This window comes from Pygoscelis adeliae, unplaced genomic scaffold (genome assembly GCF_000699105.1).
Source record: "Pygoscelis adeliae isolate BGI_AS28 unplaced genomic scaffold, ASM69910v1 Scaffold108, whole genome shotgun sequence".
In the NCBI taxonomy this organism is placed as follows: Eukaryota; Metazoa; Chordata; class Aves; order Sphenisciformes; family Spheniscidae; genus Pygoscelis; species Pygoscelis adeliae.
In genome coordinates, this window is record NW_008825498.1 from 8,375,825 (window position 1) to 8,395,994 (window position 20,170).

General features: G+C 41.4%; 1 protein-coding gene across 1 annotated transcript in view; it reads left to right on the forward strand.

Moving 5' to 3' along the window:
• Window positions 1–20,170, forward strand: part of TMEM241 (transmembrane protein 241) — a 62,991-nt gene that overhangs the window by 28,609 nt on the left and 14,212 nt on the right. The window contains exons 11-13 of the mRNA XM_009331492.1: window positions 405–439; window positions 1,714–1,783; window positions 4,561–4,654. Coding sequence (XP_009329767.1) covers window positions 405–439; window positions 1,714–1,783; window positions 4,561–4,654 — 199 coding nt within the window. The remainder of the gene's footprint in view (window positions 1–404; window positions 440–1,713; window positions 1,784–4,560; window positions 4,655–20,170) is intronic.

The window sequence follows — 20,170 nt, forward strand, 5'->3', positions numbered from 1 at the left end:
GGAGCAACAACCATAAATTGCAGCTTTGGTGGTTTAAAGATGGGATATCAGGAAAAACTTCTTCACTAGGAGGGTAGGGTGGCCCTGGGACAAGTTACCCAGAGAGGTGTGGAATCTCCATGCTGGGAGGTTTTTGAGACCTGGCTTTTTGAGACAGAGCCACAGAGGACATGATCAAATATTGGTGATAGTCCTGCTTCAGGTGAGAGGTTTTATTAGGTGACCCTGGAGATTCCTTCCCAACCAACTTTTTTTTTTTTTTAAATTGATACTTATGCCTCAGTTATTCTACTTAACTGCAGTAAGTTTCACCATGAAAAAACAAACACAAAGCTGTCAATTTGTAAAGTTCAGGCCATGTCATAAATTCTGTAGTATACAATTAATCTTTTTTTATTTTTTAGTGTGGTGCTGTTGGCCTCTGCATCCCATCCAGCAGGTAAAGTGAATTGAGTTGTGCCTTTTTTAGGTTTCCATATTGCCTTTCCTTTCCGTGCATGTTTTTAGAGGCCAAACCCTGTAGGATTTCAGCCCTGGAATTCAACAGGAATGCAACCAATAATATGATATCCTGTAGGAAGAGGAGAGGAGGGTATATAACACTGTGTAATTTGCATGATATTTATGAATACCTTTCTTAGCTGCCTTTTGCAAAGAAGCAGCATGGGACAGGCAACAAAGAACAGCTTTTGAGGTGGTGCATGGTAAAGAACAAGGATTCCCTAGGTGAATATGTCCTCTTCAGAGCAGTGTCCCAGCAGTCCATATAGAACCAAGTTTCCTTCTCTGCATTGCCCTCAGTGCTATGCAGCGATTTTGTTTTGTTGCTTTCATAAGATGTATCCCATCGCTTGAGCCCATGGCAGGATTTGAAGTAGCAAAAGATCAAAGGCTAAAAATGGAGAAATTAAATCTTTGATGGTGGCTAATATTCCTATCATACTGGTGTTTAAATGGTTAGAAGGATAAAGATGATTGTCACTTTCACTAGACATTTGCTCATTCAGAAAAACAAAGGAAGAAGCATTTAAATAAACATAAATTCCTCCTTTTGCCTGGTGGTGCATATTGTGTATATAGCATTCCCCCACCAGGGTAGACAGACATGTTAAGCAAAATAGTCCTGCATTTCAAAAAGTGAAAGATGGAGCTTCCTCCGAATCTGTAGAGCCTGAAGGCCGGAGAACTCCTGGGGATTGTTGCTACCAAGAACAATCAGGGCCCAGGTTCCTGGAAATGGAAGTACTCGAGAACTCTGCTTGGATCTGGGAGAACTTTTTTAAACCTCTCAACTTGCTCTGTGTGACAGAGTTCAAATGCCAGAGGGGGAAGCAGCCAACATATGTATGTGTTTCCTGTTGCTTTAGGAGGAACTATCACGAGCTCTGTAATAAAAGAAGTGGATATGATGCATGTCTATCCACTGGCAACTGTTGCTTAAGCAGGATCTTCTATATACTAGCAAAGAATACTCTTACGTATCCCTTTCCCCTTTTTCAACCAAAGGCAGGAACTGGCTAGAAGCAAGGTCAGAGAGAAATCATTAAACACACTAGAAATGTGGAAAGCATCATGAATGAAAAGTCAGCCAGCTGTAAAGGCTCAAAGGAATGTTAAACTAGTAATGTTCATATAATTGCTGTTCCCCTGCTTGTAACAGTGGGTAATTTTTTTCCCCCTGTGTTCCACTGAGTATATTGCTTTGTCCCTCAGGTGATCTCTTCAGTGCCTTGGACTTTCCATTCCTGTACTTCTACAGGTTTCACAGCAGCTGCTGCGCCAGGTAACCTCTCTGTAAGAGGACATGTGAATGTTTTCTAAATAAGAGATCCTGTTGACTTCCAACCTCAGTTAAAAATTTTGGAGCGTGCAAAACCTTAGTTATACTAGTTTCTGCTGGCATAAGCCAGTAAAACTGCAGAGAGTATGTATCTGTGCATATCTGTGGATATGCATTTGAAGGCCTGAGATTCAAATGCGCTGGAAGTATATGTGTTTATTTGAGTGCGTGCATTCTGATCAGGACAGTTCTCAGTCACCAGTAAAATAATTTTTACCTAATGTAGCAAAGCTTTGATAAATAGCATCTCTCAAATGCTTCTCAAGTCGGATTAGCCCTTGTAAAACTTGCTGTTTGCAGTGATTACAAAGTATTAGTCTTCAGCAGTATATGGGTGTACATGGATTTATTTGCCTGTACATCTTGTTATTTGGCAGAATGCTTTTTTTCGGTAAAAGGGAAAAGCTTTAACAAGCGTTCCTTTGTTTTGAGTAGCAAAAGTTCACTGCCCAATAGTGTAATTCTCACAGGACAATGTAAGTATGTTTTCTATAGGTCTTAATGATCTCAAAAAACTTTATTCCTGTCTTTCCCCTCCAATCTTTTGCCAAATGGAAGTATTTTCTTTTTAGAGGGGAAAAAATATTTTCTTGCTAACTGATGGCAAAAATATTTCCTGATTGTTAGGGATTTTCTTAATTGTATCTGGATTTTCCATTAAAAGGGGATATTAAAAATGATTGTTAAGTAATTTCCCTATGTACATAGTTTTTTGGTACGAAAGTGGCTTTTTTCAAGGGTGGACTATCCACACTACAAGTAACTTGCAGTTAGGTATTAATGAATAAGTTGTTCCACGGTAGGTAGGTGAAATCTATTTCTTCTTGAAGGCAAGGTCTAACTGCAGGCACTAAAGGATATCTGTCTAGCCCAGATATTCTTCTCTTTCAATTCATTAGAATTTTACCACTGTTGTAGCCTCCATCTTCTGTTTCCATTGCCCCAGCTTCAGTGCATGTATAGTAGGTAGCACTGTACGCTACAGCAAGTGGAAAGGAATAGTTAGATGGAGAAGCAAGCATCTCAGTTGCTTTCCTGCATCTCATAATCTAGTGTCTTTGTAGACATAAAGGATTTGGAGGAAAACCTATACAATATAAAGTAAGGGTAACTGATGCAGCTGAATTACTACCTGTGCAGAATGTCTGAAGCGTTAGTAGTAAGCTGCAAAGTTCTCCATTTATTTAATGAAATAAATCGGTGTTAATTGTGACATCAATATTTCAGGTATTATAATTAGTTGTTTCACTTTATATCTGAATTACACTAAGCTTCAAATCACTCTGACTAAAAGCCCTTCTCAGCTGGGTAGAAGGTGTGGAACAAACTTAAGCCAGCTGCCAGACTTTCAAAAGTTTGGGCAATGCTGCTTCATTGAACTCACTGATTTCTCAGAGTGGAATGTTCTACTGTTCAGCACTTCATCCTCTGCAACAGGGAGCTGAGTTTGGGCCTATCTTTTATCATCAAAGCAGCATCTGCTTTCTTGGCTCCAGGCACAGTGGACAGTCCTTTGGGGTCTCGTGTTATGGCTCAGTGTAAGAAACCCTAGTACGTCCGACTCCTGGGCAGTTATCTTACCCTACTGTTTGGTGTATCAAAAACACCTGTACTGACATGTGGATGAGATGCCACTTTGCCACATGTACTGAGCAGGGAACAGCACTTGGCTGAGATGCTGGAGCCCAGCGTGGCACTTCTGACCTGGGGAGCCACCATCTTCCACCCTTCCTGCTGTTGCAGAGAGGGCACCAACTGCATTGCATGAGTATCCAGAACAGCATACCTTCTTCGAATACTAAGGCACTTTTTGCCTCACCACCTGTGTGCTGTGTTGATCCTATCTCCTTTCCCATGCAGCTTCCCACAGTACTTTGTAATCTCTTATGCCTCTCAACCAGCCACGCAGTAGTTTGTGCCTTACATATTTTGAAGTCCTTTTCCATTCCCTGCTTGCTGGTTTACACTATTTCACTGGTTCACAACCAGTGGGTTGTAATTATGTCACAAGTGAAACAAAACCCAGAGCCAAAGCTTATAAGCTCTGTGAGGTCCAGGGACATGTGGAACAGAGTTGCCTTAAGAGTAGTCTTGGCTACCGGAGCACTGGGGACTACTGTCCTATATGACTTGAGAATCAAAATTCACTTAATCATCAGTGGAGAGCTTTGGAGTATTCTGTTCCCAGCACTACTGAGTCATCTGTCTATTTGTTATACAGTAGACATGTATTTGACTTCCTAATTGGAATTTAGGCTTCATGAAGTTTAAACAGCTTGAAAGCTTCAGGCAGAAACTTTCCAGTGGTTATTTTTTCAGTTCAAGGCTCTGTGGAGGTTGAAGTGGGTTAGTTGCCAAACATGTGTGGCTCCTGTTGAAATTAGCATTGCCTTTATTCAGAGCCATTTCACTGCCTGAAGTTAATATTTCACCTCATGTTTCCAATAATCTCTACTTTTCTGATTATGCAAGTGCATTAGAGACCAGCCATAAGAGCGTCAGACTTACTTTACTCAGACTCTAGTCACTGACTGCAAAACCCGAGATGTACTTGGACATAATGTAAGCTCTTTGTCCACCAGCTTTCTTTCTCCAAATGGGATTAACACTGCTTGAAGGGTGACTGTTCAGTTCTGCATTAGGAAAAACAAGATGCCTGAAAGAGGTTGCTTAGTTGAAATTAAGAGACTTTATTAACAAGCTTTCCCCATCCCTTGCAGTGGACTGTTGGGATTCTTTCTGATGTTGCACACAGTGAAGCTAAAAAGCAGCACAACCTCAGGGCAATATGCAGCATGGAGTTTCCTTGCAAAGGTAAGACAAAGACTGTCACAGGAACACAATGGATCTGTGCTTCTCCCAGGAGAACTGAAGAATTTCTGCATCTCTCGTTTCCCTTGCTATTCCTATTTGACACTCCTGGGGCCTGTCTGTGCAACCTGCATGTAGAGTTGAGGCGACAAGTATCAGGTGCATAATAAGCCAGGATCGTTAGCTGAGATGAAATACTGTATATAGACTGAGTTTAACAGACCTGGGCTGATTATTGCAGCTATGGATTTGGCCTACTGAATCCCAGTAATACAAATCTATACTTTCCAAAGGTGTTTTGGAGAGAGAGAATACTCCTGAGAGTGTGTGCACCAGCTGTTGTTTCCAGTGTGTCTTCCCAGAGCCAAAAGTTAAAACTAGTTCCCTGAAGTTCAGTACCAGAACTCCCACTGCTGCCGTTGCAGGGGAGAGGGGTGGATGTCATTTGCCTTGACATTAACAAGGCTTTTGACAGTATCTCCCACAATGTTCTTGTGTCCAAATTAGACTGTTACAGTCTGGATGGGCAGACAATTAGATGGGTAAAAAAAATGGTTGGATGGTCAGACTCAGAAGGTAGACATTAATGATTCCTACTCTAACTGGAGGCTTGTGACAACTGGAGTAGCACAGGGGTCTGTCCTGGGACCCATCCTGTTTAACATCTTTATTGAAGAATCAGAGGTGATAGAGTGCACTCACATTTGCAAAGGACACTGAACTGGGAGGACCAGTCAATAACGCTGAAGGACAGGGTTGCCTTCCAGAGGGACCTGGGCAGGCTGGAGGAATGGGCCAACAGAAATCTTATAAAATTCAGCAAGGACAGATGTGAAGCCCTGCACATGGGAAGGAAGAGCCCGGGGCAATAATACAGGCTGGGGACTGGATGGCTGGGAAGCAGCTCTGCAGAAAAGGACCTGGGGATTTTGGTAGACAGCAAGCTGAATGTGAGCCAGCAGTGTGCCCTGGCAGCTAAGGCAGCCAAAAGTATCCTGGGTTGTACTAACTGTAGCACAGGCAGTAAATTCATGGAAGTGATCGTGCCCCTCTACTCGGCACTTGTTAGACCATATCTGGAATAGGGAGCCTTGTTTTAGGCACCTCAATACAAGGAAGACATTGATAAACTGGAGCGAGTTCGGCAGAGGGCTGCCAAGAAAGTCAGGGGGCTGGAGCACTTGCCTTGTCAGGAGCAGCTGCTGGACCAGGCTTGTTCAGCCTGGAAGAGAGACAGCTTTGGGAGCATCTAACAAACAGCAGCCGCCCAGTAGCTATGGAGAAATTATCAAGACAGATCCAGGCTCTTCACAGTGGTGCGTGGTGGGGGGCGGTGTGAAAGATAACAAGCTAAGTTGAAACAAGAGAGGTTCCGACTGGGTATAAGGAAAATCTTTTTCACACCGAGGACAAGTCGGGCAGGGGCACAGGTTGACCAGGGAGGCTGTGCAGTCTCTGTCTTTGAAGGTTTTCAAGACTCAACTGGACAAAGCCCTGAGCAACCTGGTCTGACCTCCTGAGGTCCATTCCTACTGGAATTACCCTACGATCTGTGGATCCAGGGTCTGGCTGAACTTGATTTAAGTTATTAACATTATAATGTTAATAACTAATGCTCATTTGTTAGATTATCAGTGGTAAATGCAGTCAGAAGGGCTTGTCAGACTCCTTTTCCCTGGTTAGATTTTACTTAGTTTCATCACTCTCAACTAGGTCATCTGAAACCCACAACCTTCCTATGTGGTTTGTGATCACAGCTTTCCTACTACAGTGAATGAAGCTGTTACCTTACAAAAAAAAAAAAAAGTAGACTTGCTTAATATGCTTGTTTAGAAACTGTAGTCAAATGAGTCTTTGTTTTTTCTGGGGATAACAAGAAGGGAGTGATATGGCTCGTTTTGTGCTTTGCAAGCTGTTCCACACTGTACAAGACACATAGAGTTTCTCACCAGTTTGAATTTCTTCTCAACATTCTGACTGCAGATTTTTGTACCTTAGCTTTCTTCTTGCTCCTTGGTAGCGAGTCAACTGATCTAAAGCTTGCTCTTGCATCTTTTTTTTTTTTTTTTCTTTTCTCTTTTAACATTCTGGGTGGGAGATGAGAATAGCTGGCTCTGCTAGTACGTATTGTGAATAAGGAGAAATGGTTCTACATGTGGTATTTATGACCTATCAAAAAAAAATGCAGGCAAAGATGTGTTGTGAAATATATTTAAGCAGATTTGGGTCCTTCCCAGCTGAAGTGGATCAGAGCCACAAAGTCTGGACTGGATCAAAGCTTTCCCAAAGTTCAAGAGTTTCTAGATTTGTGGGGTTTTGGCCAACTCTAGACATAAATTAAACAAAGTTTGTTCTAGCCACTGTTGTCAATGAAATTACATGCCTTTATAGCAACTAAAGGTTTGTCCCTGTGTCACTATGACAATTTAATCTGTTCTTCAGCCTTAAAAGTCTGTGTTTGTTAATGTGCATGGTTTCATTATCTTGCTTAGGAAGGTTTTTGTAACAGAGCAAATTAGTCCTTTTCCTGTTGTAGCTTCTAACCCAGTGCTCAAATTATATGTCTTGTCTTGAGTTCAGAGAGGGGAATAAGTAATAGGGACATGAGATCTGTCTGTAGCACTAATAGTTTTATCAAAACTAGCAGTTTCCCTAATGTCTTTCACTAGTGTTTTAAAGCTTGCTGTAAGAATGATTTTAGGGCTCAGTCATACCCATCTGAGGCAGCACGAGGAGCACAGAGGAACTGCTGCTCCAAGTGCTGAAATGCAGCTGATTTTGGGGTAGAGGTCAGTGAATGCTTGAAAAATTCAGAAACACTATACATCAGTTTTAGAACAGGGATCAAAAGAGAGTGCAGAGACAGGCACGGATAGGCAGAAAGCAAGAGCTGAACTGGAGCTTGCCTACAAGGGTAGGGGCTGATCTACCAGCTCCTACAAAATTCTCACAAGGTATCTTGTAACTATAAGGAACCATAAATGGGGTAGTTAAGAAGAGTCCTATCTTATCTGATCACTAATGCTGCTTCCTGCAGGTGTTTGGAAGTGTTAAAACTACATATTAATCCAGCCCAACATTGCCTGGGTATGAGGGCTGTCTCAATCATATCTTAAGTCATCATAGGTGCAGAAAAGCAGTATTTAATTAGTACTGTGAAAATCTGTTTAAATCCAAGTGTGTGACTCCCTTTAAAAAAAAAAAGGGGGGAAAGGAAGTTAATGTGGATAAAGAATACAGATAGAGACTATTTGAATCTGGACTTGCAGAATGAGATCCAGTGGAAAAAAAAAATCCTCTGGTCACAACAACAGCATTGCGTTCCCACATGAGCATTTTTCTTGGATTGAGTAGTGCCCTAGATCATCCTCTTAATCTCTCAGACTGACTGGAGTTTTCACCAGCAGTTGCAAAGGAGCAGCATTTGAGGCCAGAATATGTTTATCTTGCAAATGAGCCAAGAAAGGAGAATGCTGTAGTCCTCAGACAGCAGCGCAGGCCTCTAGGGAGGTGCAGAGAATCAGAAAATCTGTTTTCCATTTGGATGCTTTGTACCTATGTGACTGATGAGCTGGGACTGAGATCGTTGCCACCACTTCATTTCTTGTTAAGTGTTGATAGACCAATAAACTAACCATGAGATCTGATCGGGCCTGCTTTGCAGATTCAAGGAGACATTCGTTGTGAAGCCCACATATTTGGCCTCCCTGCCCTCTAATTTTTCATTCACTTGAAAACTGGAGCCGGGTCGTAACTTGTTTTTATGATACTTACTTTGGCTGTGGCAACTAAATCATTGTATGAGGTTTTTAAATTCATCCCCTTAATGATTTCCGACAGTTTTCGTGTCAAAGCATTGCTTTGTGCAGAGACAGACGAAGCACAGGTTTCATCTGTGTATATAGTCCTGTGTGATATTTATAGTGACAAATGCTCTCTGCACTTTTGCTGTGAAAGCAAATAGTGTGCGTGTTAGTCGTATCTGTATAGATTCGTGAGAAATGCCAAAAAATCACTACAGTGATCTGTAAAACAAAAAAAATGCTTTTAAGAAGCCCAAGAAATATGGAATGCTTTGTCATAGCCTTGCACAGATTTAATCCCCAGAAGAGCAAGGATTTGAAGCTGTACTGAGATTTGTTGTTTTAATTTGAAAGCTATGCTAGTATCATGGGTCATGTACTGGAAAGAAAAACTGGAGATGCTCATATATACAGACAGAAGCATCTGGTGAGAACACTAATGAGCTCTAACAGTGCTGTCAGTGAGTTTGTTTAGATTAAGGCTGCCAATCTACATCTGGTGATGAAACCTGTTAGGATCTCTAAAAGTTAAGCAGCAGAAATAATTTAAATCATAAATAGAAGGGAAAAATGGTATTTCAGAACTTTCCTTCAGCAAGATACTGGTTACTTATGAATTCATATTCCCGTATCATGTTTAGTGTTATCCCAATAAACTTGTAGTAGGGAATTCAGCTTGTTTCCAATAGGAAGCTATTGAGACAGCTTGTTGTAAAGAGGAAGAATAAATGGGAAGGTTAATGGATTTTGGATTCTCTCTTTCTTCCTCCCTCATACAAAGAAATGAAGTTGGATAACTGAAATCAAGTTGCATTGAGTTTTACACTGGTTTTCTTATGCGTTGGTTGGAAGAAAATTTGGATTCATCTGATCAGGAGTATGCAACTCTTTCTGTATGGCCATCCCATGCACCGTTATGTATTCTCTAGTATATCTGAACAGTGTTGGAGGCTCCCTGATAACATAAAAGCATCCCCTGACAGCTGCTTTGGTTCCTTGTTTGTTAACTTTAGAAGTGTTTGCCCCAGGTCACCCTATGTTTAATGCCGGCTGCCAGACATTGCGAAAGTAATTTTGCAGGAGCATCCAAAAGAGTATCTTATCTGTAGGTCCTATGTACCTAACTGTAGCGCACTGTATCTATACCCCAGCAGCTTTAGTCCTCCCCCAAAATACGTAACAGCTATTCAGAATGTCTCCTGTAGTCTTTGATTTTATATTTTGTGTCTGTGTATCTGCTTCTTTGGTTCCCATGGTGTCTTGAAGAGAATGGATAGACTAGATCCATCTTCATGTCAGCGCAAAAAAATGGATGATATCCTTCTTAAAGATTGGAAAAGTACTGATGTTTTTTATTAAAGCAGAAATTCTTTTTCCTGCTTCTCATAAAATGGAGAGGCCACAACTGCAAGTCTTCTGGGGCTCCTAGCCTGGTTATGCTCACTGCACCTCTCTTCACAGATAGCAGTTCACATGAGAATTTTATCTTCTTTAATTCCAGGGGCAAACCAACCAAGAGAAATAAAATGAATTCATGTTTTTCCACATTTTTACAGTCTTAAAGCCTCTGCTAAAGCATGTGCTCCTATTTGTATATCTCTTAAGTCCTCTCTCACTGCTGCTTAGCATGCAAGTGCTATAAAATATTCTGGTCCAGAATGTCAGTTCCTTACTTCTGCAGAGGGCTCTTTACTTGCAGAAATAAGTGCCACTCTAAAAGAGTCCTGCCATTGGTACCTTCTGAAGCAAATGGCTCTCCTTGTTCATCTCTGCCCTAATGGGAGAGGATTCTGGATAAAAAAAGTCTGTTTAAAAATTTTATACGTAAATCATAACCAGAACAAGAATGTGTTTGGTTATCTGGCACTTGCCCACTTGGTTATATTGTAGACTGAAGTAGCGTCTTCTTTGCATGCTGCTGTGCTCAGGCAAAAGTGACAGTGAGATTCTTGGCTGAAAATCACATTGCTTTCTTGGCCTGGACCTCATAAAGCTTTATGCAAAAATGTCATAAACTCCCACTGGAGTTCCATAAACACAGTGCGTTTTCATTTGGCAAAGATCCTGCACTGCGTGCAAGGCTGTCTCAAGATCTCTGCTCGCCCAACCTGGAAAAACTGTGCAGCTGCAAGCCAAAGCCCTGGGAGAGAGGGAGAATTGTGTGCTAGACCTGACCAGACTCTGCTGGTAGGTGCTCTCTGTGGCACCAGCGTGGTTTGAAGTGCCTCTCTAAGCTGAGGGAGGGAGTTTCCATGACCCTAAAGCTTTCAGGTATGCCAAGAAGGGGTTCACAAAAGTAGAAGTGAGCTTCTTCCATCTATGCACCTTGTGTACTCTTATGCATGTGGATATGCACGCACGTATGCATAAAGATAATTAAAAATGGTAAAAATCCTTATTGATTTGTGGTTGGTCCTCACTGTATGAAATATGTACATTTATTCTTGACACATACATTTGGTTCCCGTGAGTCACCATGGGGACTATGCAAATACCTTGGAAAAGAAAATGTGTTTCTCAGCTGAGCTTGATGAGCAGATAAGGCAATCAGTGTGCTCTTAACTGCATCTTAAGGGTCTATAAAAAAGACCAGTTGCTGAAACCTTAAAAGTATAGGTTTTCGGGTAGTTTCCATGGAGACAGCTTGATAGTTACATGGTAGCATCCAACACTAATTACACCATATAATTGTTGGGAAGACATCAGTCTCCATAACAACTCCTTTGTGTGCTACATGACCACTGAGCTAAGTGGCACAGGCTGCCTGGGGGCACTAATGCAGTTTAAGGAAGTTGTCTTGTAAGAATAGCTGAGACTTGTTGGAGATTTTGAATCTCCAGGTAACGGAAAATTTTAATATGTACATTAAGAGGTGTTGTATAGGGCTGCAGTTGTGTATCCATTGAAAATGGTAGCTACACAGCTTTTGGGCATGACATGGTCACACAAATAAGTACATAAAGTTATGTATTGCGACTTGGGGGTAGTATCGCAGCACAATTTTCATTTGTGCTCGATAGAATAAATCCGGTCTCAGCAGACATTAATTGATAGGTTGAGCCTTAAGAGATGCTCTGAATTAGTTTGTTTCCTTTTATCCAACATGATATCCGTTTGAAGTGCGTCATGTACATTTGGTATTGTCATTTTCTTGAACATAAAGCTAACTGCAGAACCACTAGCTTGGAGTATGTCTTTGGAAGGTACTTTTTCACCCCTACCCTTGACAAACTGTCTCTATATACTTGACAGTAGAAAATGACGATTTAAAAGTAGATTTTGTCAAATCTAACAGAATTTTGAATTGCAGAGGATGCCCGTTCATTGGTTCCTCTGCATAATAGATTCCCAGTCTCCGATGTTTTTATTTGGTCCCCTGGAGTTACTTACATATGGAGAGCTGAGGCTGGGAGATGAATCATAAGTGTGACAAAGAGAAAACAAAAGAATGAGGACTGCGTTGGAAATTGTTTCCATTGCTAATGTACTGATGTAAATGCCAAAATTATATAGGAGAACTGTGCACTATATAACATACTAATGTAGAAGGTTTCAAAGCTAGCAGCTAAGGCTAGGCTTCCAAAAATAAGCAAAAATAGCCATATTCTTCTCCCTTGCTGGTTCCCTGTTCTTTTCAGGATCTGGATTGCTAGCTGCCTTTTTGATTCTTAAAACCTTCATGGGTGAAATGTCTCCAGACTGCCTCACAAATCTTGAGCCTGATCATTGACATCTCTGATAGGCATTTGGTGTCACACTCTAGGTTGCTTTCTTCAGAAACTTCTCATGTTAGCAAGGTGCTGCTGTCTGAAATGGGTCTCCCTGACTTTCTCTTCCTCTCCCTCCCCAATTCAGAACCAATCCTTGCAAAATCTCAAGTGCGTTCATTTCTCAATCCCACTCTGTACACCTGTTTAAGGATTAGATTTTGACTTTCAACAAAAGTCAGCAAACAGCCATAGGTCTCTGGGGGAGGCAGACTGAATGGCTTATGTCCTGTCCCTGAAATATGTCGTGCTCAGGAAAATCACATAGGCTTCAAACAATCTCAGGAGATGACTGTGAGCTGTTCTTGTCCTATCCACGGCTAGCTCAGGAGGAGAGGAAGAGGGCAGAGTCCAGCTTTCTCTCCATGCATGTTGCTATGGATGGTTGTCCTAAGGGGGCAGAAGGGAATGGGTCTTCTTGCAGAGACTTCCCCACCCTTTCTGAGGGTATGGGAGGCCGAAGACTATAGTCAACCATAGTAATTTCTGTTACAGTCTTCCCATGCACGGGAAACGCAGGGACCGCTGAGGCCCACAGGGCTAAGTGTGTAACCTTGTGACGTTGCTCATGAAAGGCATTGCTCAAAATGGATTAGCTGTGTTAATGTTTTAAAAAACATTTTTTCGAGCATCACGTTTTTTAAGGTTTCTGATGGAATATTTTGACCTTTTGTAACAGTGAATGGTTAGAAAGCCCTGGAAAGACTTTTGGTTTTGAATGGAAAAATAAAACCTTAAAGAATACCAATTCTTCCTTGCAGTCCTTAGCATAATAATAATAGCATGTCGATTTTCTTTCCATTACATCATTACTAAAACAGTATAAACACACCAGAGAATGGCAACGCAGAGACTGTGTCTCTGTTATTATTGTTGGGTTGTACGGAAAGGGGTCAGCAGGGAGATATAGTTATCTGGTCTGGGAATTGTTTGTTTATGAATTAGGTTTTCCCAAAGGAGTCATGAGATGGGAAATACAATAGCGAATGGACTTTATACATGCACAGAAATACCAAAACTGTAAGTGTCATGCGGGAGAGAGGTTGATGGAAACGTGCTGGTTTTGCTAACAGATTTTTTAAAAATACTTGATTACGCATCCCGAAGTTTCCTATGCTATTTTTGATACTAGTGATATCCTCCACAGAGTTCTGAGTTAGTCATGACAGAGAAATGTTTTACATCTGATAATGTTGAGAAGGAACATAAGCACTTCAGGTGTTTCTATAGATTTTAACAATGGAAAAATGTATTCTATTGCTTTTCACTAAAATATTCCCCTTGAGCTAGGCGTCCTCATTGGTTCTGACAGTATCCTTGAACCCTTTCAGCAACATTTGTGCTTTCCATGTATAAGTAAAGCAGCATGCGTGGAATCTGTTCTCTTATAGCAGGGATACTGGGGGCAAGAAGAGGTTTGAAGATGCACTCAAAAAACACACAGGTCTTGAACTGACAATGGCCTCAATCTGCAGTGTTCAGCCTGAGACCTTCGGGCAATCTAGCACGGAAAGAGCAGTCACTGAGAATGTGTGCAGCATCCTACCCAGCACACCCTTTTACAGCAAGGTACTCCAGATATGATCAGTTTTGTCACAACGGGCCAGTCCCCATCTGGGTCATTTGAGACAGTTGTGGAGGTGGCTTCAAAGTGAACAGCTGGATGGGTGTTCACCTACCTGATGTCTATGTGGAAAAGAAAAGTTCACTGTTGGTTTCCCAGGTTGCTCAGGGGATATTTTCTGCTGTCAGTCTTCTGGTCTGCTTTGTGGAGGTATTATCTGGTATAGGGCAACACCTAAGCACGTGGCTTTGGACTGAGTGTCCAGCTGACTTCTGAAAAGACGTTCAGTTCTTGTGATGCATGGAAACACATTGATGTAGCCTGTAACATATCTGCCTCTGGCCCCATTTTTTCGCCTTAGTCACCTCACTGTTGAAGTTCTCTTTCAGAAGTCGTGGTCCCTTGAACTATGTTCTTTTGCGCTTTGAGAGAGAACAAACTGACAGGGGTTGAAAGTATCAGCCTGGATAATTTGGACTTTGGTAAGAATTATGAAATGGTGCACATGAAGTAGCTAAATGCTGAAGAATTAGCACAGCCACTAAGCGGTCTATTCTTAAAAATATTGTCTTCCACCACAGTGCCAATGTATTCTGCCTCCAGGAAACTCAAGTCAATTTTCCTCTTCTTCATGGACCCCAACTGCCAGAACTTTACACTCTGCCTGCTGGAACCAGCTTTTTTTTCTCCTGCATGCCAGCTGAGCCACCACTGAGCCACTGCTGTGGGAGGTCATGGTCCACCTGTGAGGAGTTTGGAATTGCCTCCTCTCCTGCCTTTAGTCAGAGGTCCTGATACTGCAAGGCAGTTATAGTAAGAGTTCCTGCCTGATCTGGCTACTGTGCCCACCCACTGGCATCTAGCACCTGGGAGGAAGATAGACACAGGCAGATGCTGAGCTTGGTCCTTCCCAAGGAGCCAATTCCTTTTGTGCCAGGTATACGTAGCAAACTGTCAGTTTGCCTGTTAAATTCGCTGCTTAAGTGTGACAATGAAAAGCATGGTTGTCTTATCTGGGTTGTCAGCCTTCTCTGTCTCTTTATGGTAATCTCTATTTCATGATCTCATAAGGGTTAGATGAGGTGAAGAATAACTTGGCATGCCAAAAGGCTAGCTCTTGCTGAGCTTAATGTAAGATGAAGTGTATTTTATTGCGGTATTTTGCAGCGGCAGAGCATTATAACAGCTGCCACTCCCCAAAACTGAAAAGCAATACTTTTCAAATCAGGTAGAAGAAATAATTCTTTAACCCAGTATACCATATTACTGACCAGTAAAATTCAGGGCATCAAACAGAAGATAATACTGAGACAATCGACCAGGTAAAAGTAGAGAGAGGTGTGTATTTTTTACAGGTTCAGATCTGCTCAAAAGGTTTCAGTGGCTGGGTTGCTAAAATTTCAGCAGACACAGACATTATATGGAAATCTTTCTAGGACAGAAGAGGAGAGATTAATAAACTGCATGCCACAGGATGTAAGTTTTGTATCAACTAAGGTCAAGGAGCAGATCCCTCCTTTTCTACACCAACTGCAGACTTGCTGCATTAGGGGAGGATCGTAAAATCTCCTGAATCCTCTACCATCAACCAATACTTGATTAAACAAACCCTTGGTCCACTTCAGTTGGTGTCCATGATCCTAACAGGTAGAACACCTCACTGCCGTTGTTGTTTCTGCTGCAATGCTTACTCCATTACACAAATATTTAATAATTGATAAAATAAGAACAAGATGATGAATCACATTGCCCTGTCAACTTCTGAGCTCAGAGGTTTCAGGGGAGAGACTAAATAGCAGGAGCAGTTTAAGGCCTTTGCAGTAATGGGGCAGCATATAAGGAAAAGAGACTCCTCGACAGGCTGAAACGGCAGAGGAAAAGTACAGTTAAGCATTATAATGCATGAAGCATTTACAGGAAACAGGAGGCGTTGGGTCTTAAGTTTGGTATAACCTGGAAATACAAATATATTTCAGCTTTTGGTCAAATATACATGCATCAACAGTCAATCTTGTAACAGCAAGAATGGACAAAGCACTTCTTGGCAAAGTCAAAGAAAATCAGAGTTATTTGGCCTAAAGAAGCCTTCTTGTATCCCTTGTTAAATGACTTTTGTTGTCCTTGCTTGACAAAGCTTCAGCTGCATGGATTGTGCCTCTCATTTGCAGAACTGACCTAAACAGATGCTATTAGTCTGGTGCATGTACGCACACCTGTCCGAATCACGATTGATAGTGTTTCCATATCAGCAAAGCATGCTTCGGGGAGAACGTACATGAATTGTGCAGGGTTTTCCCTTTGTCTCCTTAATACAGAACCGGAACAATGAGAGTAATAACAGTATCTGCATTACATTTTCAGTGGTCACATTTAAGAGAAATATTTCAATACGAACAGAGGCACTGTTAAAATTGAGTTCTGTACTCTAACCACTCTACACTTTATAGGCTGAAGATTGGTGGCACTTCACCAGCTATCTCATTAGTCTTAGGAAGGGGAAATGTATGTTTTGGCCATTATCTCCAGTAGCGGAGGGCAAATGCTTCTTGTTTTGGCTTGCTCTTTGTTATGACAGAAACTCTGATGTTTCTGTTTGAGTTAGGGTAGGGTGGAGTGGCTACTTGATGTCCAAAAAGAAATAGCTACCATAATTTTCAACCAAATTTAGTATTTTACAAGGGGCAAAGAGTTTTGGTGGGGTTTTTTTTAAAGTCTCAGGATATCTTTCACTTTTTGTAGGAAAGCAAAATGAGTTATGATGTGCTTGTAATAGTTCAGTCCTATCTCATCAGTGATGTATGTTTATATATTTCTGTGCTGTATATAGTATGTGTTTATATATGAATGTGTATATAGATACATGTTTATACACTGATAGGTGTAGGCCTTTCTGAAAAGAAAAAGTCTTGTCCTGGTCATGTCTGATCATTTTAAATATGACCATGATATCCTATTTCTCGTAAGAGAATTTTCTTACGCAAATTCTATTAATTACACTCAGTTACCCACATATCCTTCTTTACTTTCTGTACTGAACTATCGTAAGGTGTCTCTGCCACATAAAATAATTGCTGTATCTTTGTCTGTGGTGGCTCTTGTAAGGTTTAAAAAAAGAAAGAGACAGTGCAGAACCAAGGAAATCAAGGTATCACCAAGAATGAGAAAGGCTATCCGTTAGCTATACACTAAAATCTTTGTATGGCTGAAAGCTGTAAGACAGGTGCCACGTACCTTAAAGAGGTGAAGGCAGAGGGTTCTCTAGAAGTGATTCAGAGGCAAGAGGCAGATGGGCTTTTTTGAGCCCTTTCTGCATTGTAGGATTGGGCTGGGCATACAGCTGGGTTCCAGAATGACCTAGTAACCACAGCTTCAGTATCCCCTAATGGCTCATTTTCTCCCGTAGCCAAACTGCTAATGAGATGCATACGGTGCAAGAACAATAGCTTGGCCACCTTTGTCTTATGAAGAATAAAAGAATGATGAAGTTAGACAACAATTCAGCAGTTCTTTTGGCATTCAGATGATGCTCGGGGTTAAAAAATAGTTATTGTAGCATATTAATCTGAAAGGATTATACATTAATCCTTGACAATGTATTAATCTGATAAAACAGGATGCTGAATGACTTTAAGGAAGCTGATACAACCACCTATTGCTTCAGTCTTGCACTTGCAGGATCAGTGTCTTGGTTGTAGTGGTCATCACATCCTGGAAACGAAAAGAACGTACAAAAAAGCGCTGAGAAAAATCTTCATAAATGCGATAGAAAGTAGAGGATGGATATCTAATTCCCTAAGTACTGGAACTGCATATGAGGGTCTAGGCATAGAAGTGCAGAGGATTATGTGCCCTCTAAATGCATAGTAGGGATAATTAAGAAATCTGCTTTCTAATAGCAGTTGAAAAGCTGATATATAGAAATACTCTTCTGCGATACAGAGATTATTGTTTTGGGTATTGGTAAGGTAAAAAAAAAACCACCTTAAAAATATCTGATGTTTTTGCTAGAGGTGAGCATTTATACTGCTTCTGTTCTGAAAACATTTTAGAGGGCGGGTTGCTGATTGTGTTTGTCATTTGATCTACCCTCCCCCTCTTTTTTTAGTATGATTTATGTTTTAAATGCAACATGTAGCTGATTTTAAGCTGGGTCAGAAGTTAATTGCTATAAAAACCAGATAGATTAATTTACACCAGAACTAAGTTTCATCATTATCATTAGGCATTTGACTGCTAAGGCATGTTTAAACACTGGCTGCTTTTGAGTCATAATACACGGAACTAACTGTGTTCTTAAAGAACCCCTGGAATTTACCTTTATTGTTTTAATAATGCTCAAAAAAATAAAGAGAAATAAAATACAAGGAAAGGGCAGAAGAGAGTGACCAAACTTCCTTTGAGAAAAATGTGCTTTAGGGAAGCTGGAGATCTGTGCAGGCATTTAGGTAAATATGAAATAAAGGATCTCAAAGAAATTTACAGCTGCTGGTAGAACTTCTGTGTGGCTGGATCAAAGCTGTGTGGATCACGAAGTTGCTGACTGTCACGGTTGCCATGGTGCCACCGTTGCCATGGTGCCAGCATCACTTACCATTTAAGTAACAAAGCTGCCCAGGCCCATGCACCTCTTGATCAAGGGTGTGTCAGGGAGGGTTAAAGGGGTTTCTTCCTTCAGGAGAGCTGAGCAGAGTCCACCTATGAGCAATGTGCACCTAAGTATGCTGTAATGCACAAACTCATTGCACTGTCTACTGATTTCATAGACTGACAGTCTTCAGTCAAGTCTGTCAGGGAACGAAAACCCTTAGGGCACGTCTGCACTTTGGTCAGGCTGTGAGGGTAATGCAGTAGACGTGCTCAAGTTAGCTTTAAACCAATGAGCAGAATTGAGAGCGAAACCTGTTTTGCTTTCCCTCTTTCTCCAACGTATTTCACTTTGGATTGTTTCTTTCCCTTGCTTGGGCTGCTCAGCTTTTCAGGCAGGTTCATGGCATTGCTGTTTCCTTTGGGAAGAGCCATTATTCTGGTGGTTCAAGGCTAAAGCTTCATTATTTTTCCTTGGAAAAAGCTGTGTCTCTGCTTAAAATCCTTCCTTGTTGGTGGATTTATTAGTACAGCTCCTTCAGGGGGCTGTATTATCAGCTGAAGCCACTAGGTTAAGCAGCATATTTTGTCCTGCCTTTTGATTGGTAACAACAGACCCTCAGGACAAAGTTGAAAACTCTCACAGTTTGTTTCAATATGTTGATTAATACAACTGAATCAGTATCTAGGGGAAGGAGGCTTTACAGGAGAGTTGGTCGGAGGAATTTTGCCCGCATTTGCTATATCTCTTTTAACCAGAGGTTGGCTTTGGCACTTTAAAGATGGTTTACAAGGAGCCTTCAAGCTTCTAGAAATGATCCAGATTGCATGGAAAACCTTCTCATTGCAATAGGCAATATGCTTGAAAGCTTCCAGGGAAGTTTTTATTTCCGTGGTAGATCATACCCAAAGCTGACCTGAAATTAAACAGTTAATGCTAGTTTGATTTTGGTCTGGTTCTGCATGCAGGATTCATTCAGATACTGTGCAGGATGGAGGAGATCTCCTGTGCACAGTATCTGCAGCTGTTAACGGTGCTTTATTTTGATTGATGACCATGGGAGAAAAACAGTATATTCTTTTTTTTCCCTCCACGTTTTCTTTGTATTTAATTTTTCCCTGCCCTATTTACAAGCAATCCAGTTGTACTTTACTTTATTTCTAGTCCCACCCTACCTTTTTTGTGAGGGAGAATGTGTACCACATTTGTCATCTTTAGCAGGGATTTTTGCTGCCGACTTATGGCAGGTTTCCAGTGACTGTACCCGCCTTCCACAATCGGTGAGCTTACTGGTAGTCAGTGGTGCCTCTCGTCAGTCATTGCTGACTCTCTGCAGTTTGTGAAACTTCACAGTCAGCACCTGCTCTACGAAGATCTCCTCTCAAGCGTGGGTTACTTCAGAAAGGCTTGTCAGTACACGATGGACCACTTTAGTCAGGGTTTAGACAGGGGAGATCCAGGTTCCTCGGTGTTCTTCCCTGTGTTTGGCTGTCCCAGTCAATGCCTTGTTCATCTGTTTCTGTAGCTGCTGGATCTCTCTGAATCGATGTATTCTTAGAATCATAGAATCATAGAATCATTAAGGTTGGAAGAGATCTCCAAGATCATCGAGTCCAACTGTCAACCCAACACCACCATGCCTAATAAACCATGTCCCTAAGTGCCTCATCTACCCTTCTTTTAAATACGTCCAGGGATGGTGACTCAACCACTTCGCTGGGCAGCCTGTTCCAATGTTTAACCACTCTTTCAGTCAAGAAATTTTTCCTCACGTCCAATCTAAACCTCCCCTGGCGCAAC